The sequence below is a fragment of the Otolemur garnettii genome, unplaced genomic scaffold (genome assembly GCF_000181295.1).
Source record: "Otolemur garnettii isolate 467f Iridium unplaced genomic scaffold, OtoGar3 scaffold00075, whole genome shotgun sequence".
Classification (NCBI taxonomy): domain Eukaryota; kingdom Metazoa; phylum Chordata; class Mammalia; order Primates; family Galagidae; genus Otolemur; species Otolemur garnettii.
This window is the reverse complement of record NW_003852470.1, coordinates 8,050,881-8,059,437: the sequence shown is the minus strand read 5'-3', so window position 1 is coordinate 8,059,437 and position 8,557 is coordinate 8,050,881. Positions and strand designations below refer to the sequence as shown.

Below are 8,557 nucleotides of genomic sequence, written 5' to 3'. Positions count from 1 at the left end.
GCCACCTTAGGTGTACGTGGCTGGCGCCTTAGCCAGTTGAGCTATAGGCGCCGAGCCCACATTTCTAATTAGTTGCCAGGAACCCTGGGGGTGTGGTTGTCAGGCCGTGGTGCACCTTGCACCGTGGTGCATCTTTCAGGGCTGTGTCCATTCACCGTCCTCGCCAGCTTGTGCACAGTGCCCATTTCCTCATATCTTTGCCCACACCACTGTTTCTTGCTTTTTTAGAAAAAAATCAGCTTTTGAGTTTTGCTGTGTAGATATTCCTCATGCACGTGTGGAAACCACTCACTTGGTGCCCTGTGTCCAGGGTTCTGAAGGTGCTGGTTCCTTTGGGCCTAAAGGCCAAAAGTCCAGGGCTCGTCCTGGAGTGAGATGTCATCTCGGTGCCTCCCTGGGCTACAGAACAGACTCTGAGCCTGGCTGTTTGGCGCTGGGAGTTTGCACTCCAAATCATCACTTCCTGTTCATCCGGATTCTTCTCCCAGCACCTCGGTGGTGGAGAGGAGAGCAGGAAAGGCTGACCGTTGTTTAAGAGGGATGAATGAATCTGCTTTGGGGACCAAACCAGAAACCGGCCTCAGTGGCTGTGGAGCCTCCCTCTGGCTCTCTGGACCTCTGGGTTTGGGGTGGGGGGGATCTGACCTTTTGGGTTGCGTCTCTACCCCCCACCATGTGGCAGGCAGAAGGGAAGCGAAGCCCAGGCCTGACAGGTAGAGTTTTTTATTTCCCTTGACAGCACACCTCTTGACCTCTATCTTCTTGCCAGTGATTTTTTAAATCCTAAATGATTTGGCAATAATTGCTCCTTCTCGTGCTTATTGCCCTTCACTGACAATAGCACTGTGAAGTCCCCGGGGTCCCACATGCTGGACCGGACAGGCACCGCTGCCCAGGCGCCCCAGGCTGCCGCCGTGTCACACGCAGCCCTCCGGAGCTCTGTCTGATGCAGGTGTCAGGTTGTCATGCAGAGCCACAGCTGCTGTCCCTTGGATGAGAGCTCCTCCTCCAAGGGAGTATACATGGGTCATTTCAAAAGTTTTGAGATACGCAAAAAGCAAGAAACATACAATCCACGTGGGTGGAAACAAATGAAGCCTTCCCAGCAGCACTGATAAGCTGAGCCAGTTGAAACTTGCACAGGTAAGCCAGAAAGGACACTCAACTGTGTTTCTTGGAAGTGACATAATGGCCCATAACACAGTCTATCTCAAAACTTTCATAGTGACCCATGTATTCCTCTGGTTCCGTCTCCACAAGCCACTTCCACAAAGCCCCAGCCCAGGAAGTCCTGAGAGTGCCTATTCTGAGGAGGAGGAATTTCTGCTGCCCAGCTGAGTGTGTGCGTGTGTGCACACACAAAATTTTATTTTCCCCACAAGCAGAGAAGGTGTCAGGCACAACACGAAATATTTGGAAGACCTCTTTCATTTCCAAGAAACTTTCTTGTCAGATGGCCACAGAGCCTTTGGCAGACATGGGCTTGCTGCAAAGTGGGGACACTGTGCATGTGCCAAGGCTAAGCCAGGGTTTCAGGACAGCTCCCCCGAGAAGGGGCTTCCGGCCAGCACAGCCACCTGAGGCCAGGAGCTGTGCAAGGTGCCCAGGCCACCCGGCTTTACACGGCCTTTGGGGTCACCTGTGTGTGTGCGTAGCAGACTCTGGTGCTGGTCCCACTTCAGGGTACACACGGTACCATTGGCTGTTTCTTCCTTGGTGACCTGATGCTTTCCCAAAAGCCAGTTTGATAGACAAAGTTTGTTTGGATCTGGCAGTGTTTTCCCAACATTAGTTGTTAGAAAACCAATTTCCTGGCTCGGCGCCTATAGCTCAACCGGCTAAGGCGCCAGCCACGTACACCTAAGGTGGCGGGTTCGAATCCCCAGCCCGGACCCGCCAAACAACAATGACGGCTGCAACCAAAAAAAAAATAGCCGGGCGTTGTGGCGGGTGCCTGTGGTCCCAGCTACTTGGGAGGCGGAGGCAGGAGACTCGCTTGAGCCCAGGAGTTGGAGGTTGCTGTGAGCTGTAATGCCATGGCACTCTACCCAGGGGCACAGCTTGAGGCTCTGTCTCAAAAAAAAAAAAAAAAAAGAAAGAAAACCAATTTCCATTTTTACTGTATCTGGGTATGTGCCGCTGGCCCTGTTACTTTTTTTTTTTTTTTTTTTTGCGGTTTTTGGCTGGGGATGGGTTTGAACCCTCCACCTCTGGCATATGGGGCTGGCGCCCTACTCCTTGAGCCACAGGTGCTGCCCTGCTGGCCCTGTTACTTAATGTTTCTTTCAGTTGACTCTTTTTTTTTTTTTTTTTTGAGACAGAATCTCACTGTCACCTTTGGTAGAGTACCTGGGCATCACAGCTCATAGCAATCTCAAACTCCTGGGCTCAAGTGATTCTCTTGCCTCAGCCTCCCAAGTAGCTGGGACTATAGGCGCCCACCACAACGCCTGGCTGTTTTTTTGTTGCAGTTGTCATTGTTGTTCAACAGGCCCAGGCCAGTTACAAATCTGCTGTCCTGGGTGTATGTGGCTAGCGCCATAAGCACTGTGCTGTGGGTGCCAAGCCAACTCATTTTTTTTAAGTAAATGTATTTTGAAAGAAACTTTTGATTGCTACCATAAATGGAAAACCGGAATCCCTCACTTACCATATAGGTGAATCTAAAAATAAATACTATGTGATTACATTAAAATATATGTCCTTGTTCTGCCCAGAGTCAAATAGTGTGTCACCAGTGTACACAACTTGCCTTGGGGAAGGGGGTAGCTGGAGGAAAGATCAGAGAAAGGTGGTTTGAAAGTGTGACCTGCAGGCGACTCACAGGAAGCAATGCAGTGTCATTCCCAGTGCCTCCGTCGTGCAGGGGGCTCGTGGCCTCTGGCAGAGTTCTCAGCCTTAGCATTGTGGGTCGCCCCCTCTGGGCTTTCTCCTGGTGCCACCATGCCCTGTAGCTACTCCAATGGAACCCCCTCTGGCCTTTGCTTGAATACGATCATGTGGGGAACCCATGCTGGTTATAGACCAGCTTTGTGTTTAGCTGAAACCGCCTCCCTGGCCTCTGGGGTGGCACCAGCTCTGTTGTCCTTGCCCACAGATCCTCATGGAGATGTTTCCAAGTAGCTTTAGACATATGTGCTTTTTGAAATTCATTGCTTGGCTTTCTTGGGTAACTGGTGGGTAGACGAGTACAGAGCACAAGTGTGGTGTCACCTGCTGGGAATGCTCCCCTCCTCTCCTGTACCCCCACAACCTGCTGGATCCTTCTTGCTCCTCTTCACCTCCTCCAGCAAGTCTTCCCTGACCACACCAAGGCCTCATAGCCTCCTGTGTCTGGGAAATTACCTGATAAACATGTTCTCAGCACATGTGAGCCTGGCCCGGCACCTGGCCCACACAGGGCTGCGTCTAACGGTGCCACGTACTTGGGGCAGAGAGTACCTGTGATAAGTCCCACCGACTGTCTCCGACATGGTCAGTTAGGAATTTCTTCTACAAAACATTTCCTAGTATTCATTTTCCCTTCTTACCACGTTTAGGTAACTAATTCTGTGCAGCGCTGTGCTGGACGCTTCATGTGGATCATTTCATTCCAACACCCCGCCACTTCTTACACCCATTTTAGAGGTTGAGGCAGAGATGTACCTCTTTTTCTTTGATCTTCTGTTTCTTCTTAACTTTTTTTTTTTAAGTTTCGAGACAGAGTCTCACTTTGTCGCCCTGGGTAGAGTGCTGTGGCATCACAGCTCACAGCAACCTCAAACTCTTGGGCTTAAATGACTCTTTTACCTCAGCCTCCCAAGTAGCTGGGACTACTGGCTGTTTTGTTGCAGTTGTCATTGTTTAGCTGGCCCAGGCCAGGTTAGAACCCGCCAGTCTTGGTACATGTGGGTGACGCTGTCACCACTGTGCTACGGGTGCCGAGCCGCTATTTAACTTTTGAACATAGAAATGCAGTTAGAAGAATTGATTTCATGCTCTTGTCTGTAATTCTCACATCTGCGGCAGTCTGCATCAGTTTTGATTGATTTTTCTTCTCATTATGTATGATTTTGCCTAATTTGCACATTTGATCTTTTTTTATATTTATATAAGTTAAATTACTTGGAAACAGTTTGATCCTTCAGATCTTGCTTGTAAGACTTTGGAGGCAGCAGCAGAGTGGGACTGGGTCTAGGACAAATGACTCCTCCTGTGGAGTAAACCACGGCTGAGGTGGTGCCCGATGCCCTGGGAGTGGTGAGGTTTCCAGTCTGCCTGGTGGGAACATGTACCAGGCACTGTTTTCTCTGATTTTTTAGTGTGGTTTTTTCCTAGGCTTTAGGGAGTTTCCTGCACAGGTGCTGGCCAGTGGATTGCTAAATACTTCAGGGGACCCCCTGCAGCCCTCTCCTCTCTCATGCTCTGTCCTAAGATTCTGTGGCCTCTCTAGAGTCTTATCTGTTTCCTCAGGGAGTCTTCTGAGATCCACCTGGATTTCCCCTCTGTATTAGTCAGCCCAGACTGTTATAACAAAACACCACAGACTGGGTGTCTTAAACGACAGAAATTTATTTTCTCACAGTTCTAGAGACTTGAAGTCTGAAGTCACAGTCCTGGGAAATTCAGTTTCAGGTGAGGGCTCTCTTCCTGGCTTGCGAGTGGCCGCCTCCTTGCCGTGTCCCCACCTTTCCCCACTCTGGCGACTCTCCCTCTTACAAGGACACCAATCCTATCAGATCAGGGCCCCACCCTCATGGCTTCATTTAATCTTAATTACCTCCCTATTTGTCCTCCTCCTCTGTCCAAATACAATGGCTTTGGGGATTAGGGCTCAACCTTTGGATTGGAAAGACACACACTCGAGCCCTCAGCACCCTCCCTGCATCCAGTCTGGAAAGTCCCAGGCGGTGATCTGAGGGCAGTCTCAGGCTCACCTTGTTTGTTACCTCTGTCATTGTCCTTCATTGCATGGTGCCCAGTGTCTTGAAAACTGTTGTTTCATAGGATTTGTCTGGTTTTCTGGTTGTTTCAAATGCGAGGCTGCTTTTTAAAATGATCTGCAGGCTGTGAGCATTTCCTCTTTGTGTGTACATCTGTGTGTATTTTCATTTGTACGTTATTTTTTCTTTTTACAGGCAGTACCTTCACTATTGAAAGCAAAACCTATATAAATCAAAGTTCGCAGAGATTTGCCAGAGATTTATTTAGTTTTCCCAGAACCAAGGGTTACGTGGTGTTCAGGATCAGGTGAAATTTAGCCCGCAATCTAGTAGAGGTGAGACAGCGTCAGCGTCCCCGCACATCCTTGGGGCCCCAAATCACTTTGACGTCTGCTGATTGATTTCAAATAGCACAAATACATACCGTTCAGAGCCATGGCCCCTGGGGGCAGCGTGAGATATATTCAAGGTAGGTTGACTTTTAATCAATACGATGACAATATTATCTTGTTTAATTTGTATGATGGTGGTCTTAAATATCAAATCAAGCAGTTTATTATGTCAAAAAAGATGAAGGAGCACAGGAATAAAATTCCCCCGGCATCACTTCTGAGCATATTTCACTGCCGTGACAGGCCATCATGATTGGGGACGATATCGTGGGTGATGTCGGCGGTGCCCAGCGGTGTGGAATGAGAGCGCTGCAGGTGCGGACCGGGAAGTTCAGGTCAGTGCCAGGCTGGGCTCACTTGCCCGCCTTCCTTCCTGGGGGTGACCATGTTCTTGTTTTGTTTTGTTTTCCAAAATAAAGGGGTGTGTTCTTTTTAAACCAAAGAGCAACGTGTGACCATTTGCTATCTTGTATGCCAGCAGCCCTAACCTTTTTGGCAGCAGGGATAGGTTTTGTGGAGGACTACTTTTCCACGGACTGGGGGAAGGAGGGATAGTTTTATGCTTATTTAAGTGTGTTACATTTATTGTGCACTTTATTTCTATTATTATCAGGTTGTTATAGATAAGCAATGATTAGACAACTCACCATAATGCAGAATCCGTGGGAGCCTTGAGCTAGTTCTCTTGCAAGTGGATGGTCCCATCTGGGGGTGATGGGAGACAGTGACACCCGAAGTGTATTGCTTCTGTCCTCAGCTGCACCTCAGATCATCAGGCATTAGATTTTTATAAGGACCTGCAAGGTAGATCCCCCAAATGCACAGTTTACTGCAGGGTTTGAGCATCTGTGAGAATCTAATGCCACCACTGAACTGACAGGAGGTGGAGTTCAGCTGGACATGTGAGTGATGGGGGAGCAGCTGTAAATATAGACAAAGCTTTGCTCAGTCACCTGCCACTCCAGTCCTGCTGTATACCCCGCTTCCTAACAGGCCACAGACCACAGTTTTATGTAACTGAGCTCTAAGGTAAGCCTGGCTGGTCTTCTGTAGGAGAAGGTGATAGGCTAGAGTGGCTTTTCATGTCGGGTACAAGTTTTGAAACAGTGTGTAGTGTAGAAATGAATAAGCAGAGGCTCTGTCTGTCCTGGCAGCCACCTGCCAGGGAGTCAGGCCAAGGCTGGGCCTCGGTTAGATGCTGTGGTGGAGGTTGCGGTTTCTGTGTGCACTCACCCTCTCTGGTCAGCCTTCCTCTTCTTGTTCCCCTTCTCCATTCTGTGAGACACAGAGATGACAGGGGGTCCATTAGGGATGCTTTGGAACTGAGCTCCCATGCCAAGAAGCAGCTTGGGCTTTACTTGGTCAGAGGTCTGCCTGGTCTGAAGCAGGTCACTGATGGGCATCTATCAGGTGTCAGAACTCCAGGGCATATGACAGTGCCCACTGGTGATGGGACTCTGCTCTCGTGGCTGTTGAGAGCATCTTAGATATCAGAGTGTTGTCTCGCCTTATTCTAGAGGATTTCTATTGTGGCCATTCAGAGAAAGTTCAGTTTTGTGGGTGTAGGGGAGACTTAGTGAAAACAAGGTTACCCAGGGGTGCTTGGATGTGGGGGAGGGGGAAGGCCATTTACATTTGTCCTGAGTGATCAGCTTGGACAGGATCAGAGAAGATAGATTAGAGAGCCTGACTCTCACTGAAGTTTCTGTTCTGTGTGAGTGACCCACACACTTGTGGGTTTGGGGGCTCATAGGTGAGCACAGGTGAGTAGAAAAGTCTCATCACACCCAGCACCCAGGGTTGAGAGCCCAGTGCCTTCCAGCCACTTAAAGAAAAGCGTAAGATGGACATCCCTATGCCCCCATCTCCTGGGGACAGAAACTCCATCAGCATTGTGCCGAGTGCTTCCAGACACCTTTTCTGTGTAAATGTATTGCTAATGTTTTCTTTTTCTCTTTTTACAAAAATGGGATTATGTTATTTTGCAGCCTGCTCTTTTCCTGAGCCCTGATTTATGGAGTCACCTGTCCAGGTTAGAGAAGGTGGGGCTTAGCCTATATGCTCCTGAAGGCAATAAGATTTCAGATCCTTCGATTTTTTTATAAGGAATCAAATCTGCCTTTGTTAACATGCAGGTAGGAAAGTGAGGAAGTTAAAGTGGGGACTGAGTCTGGGAGTGGGTGGGGAAGGCCACAGGGCAGGAAAGGAGGTGGGGCTCTGGGTGTGCAAGGCATGGACATTAAAGGGTGGAGATCTTCCAGCCATTGGCTTTGGCCCCAGTGGCGACTGAGCTCTTGAAAGGCAGCTGGTTTGAACCGAGAAGTGAAATACACATGAGATTTTAGAGGCAGGGGTGGAAAGAACAGAGGTGAAAGTTTGAGTCACTTTTTATATTGACCGTATGTTGAAATGCTGACATTTCATGTTAATTTTATCTATTTATATTAATGTTTGTTGACTTGGCTCCTAGAAAACATTAGCTGGTCCCTGTGGCTGGTGTTGGTGGCCCTGATGGGGACCACTCTCATCCCTGCACCGCCCCCTTTTTCCCTCCAGATGGCACTCTCAGCGCATGGACGTGTCCAGAGGGGTACAGGGCAGGCCACCCAGTGCTCTGTGGGCCCTGCGGGCTGTGTTGGGATGAAGTCCTTGAGTGGTGCTCCTGGTGGATGTGTGGCCAACTCGGGGCCAGTAAGCAGCCTCTGGAGTCAACTGGGCACCCTGAGCCTGTTAAATGCTACCATCCAGCCTCTATCCAAATCCACCCAGCTTGTCCTTCCCAGGGCAAGCCCCACATGCCACTGCACCTCTGTGAACAGACAGAACTGGGTACAGAGGTCAGCCAGACTCCTGGATGGGTCAGCTGGGTATCGGAAGCCCTCCTGGGCCCTACCCTCTGTCAGTCTGGCCTTGGTCTAGCTTTGACTGAATCAGGAGAGCAAGGGAGAGTGGCCTGGTCCTGGGGCACAAACAGCAGTATGGGGCATCCCAGGAAGGAGGGAAGCAGAGGGGGCCCACCTGGGCTTTGCACTGGCTTTGCGCAGGGGCGTCTTTGCCAGCGCCTTCTATTATGTACCTACCAGTGACACACACACGTGCACACACCTACATGCACACACAATTGTGTTTCTGAGGCTGTCAGGAGTCAGAGAGGCTATGGAGGGGCTGGGAGTGAGGGGTTTGATCGCTGGTAGGCTATGAGCTCTCCCCGTCACGTTTGGTGTGTCCATTCCTTGTGCTTCC

At 49.7% G+C, this 8,557-nt stretch overlaps 1 protein-coding gene across 1 annotated transcript in view; it reads left to right on the top strand.

The window, feature by feature from the left end:
• LHPP (phospholysine phosphohistidine inorganic pyrophosphate phosphatase) overlaps positions 1–8,557 on the top strand; it is a 130,947-nt gene that overhangs the window by 40,665 nt on the left and 81,725 nt on the right. Inside the window, exon 6 of the mRNA XM_003794073.3 lies at positions 5,558–5,649. Coding sequence (XP_003794121.1) covers positions 5,558–5,649 — 92 coding nt within the window. The remainder of the gene's footprint in view (positions 1–5,557; positions 5,650–8,557) is intronic.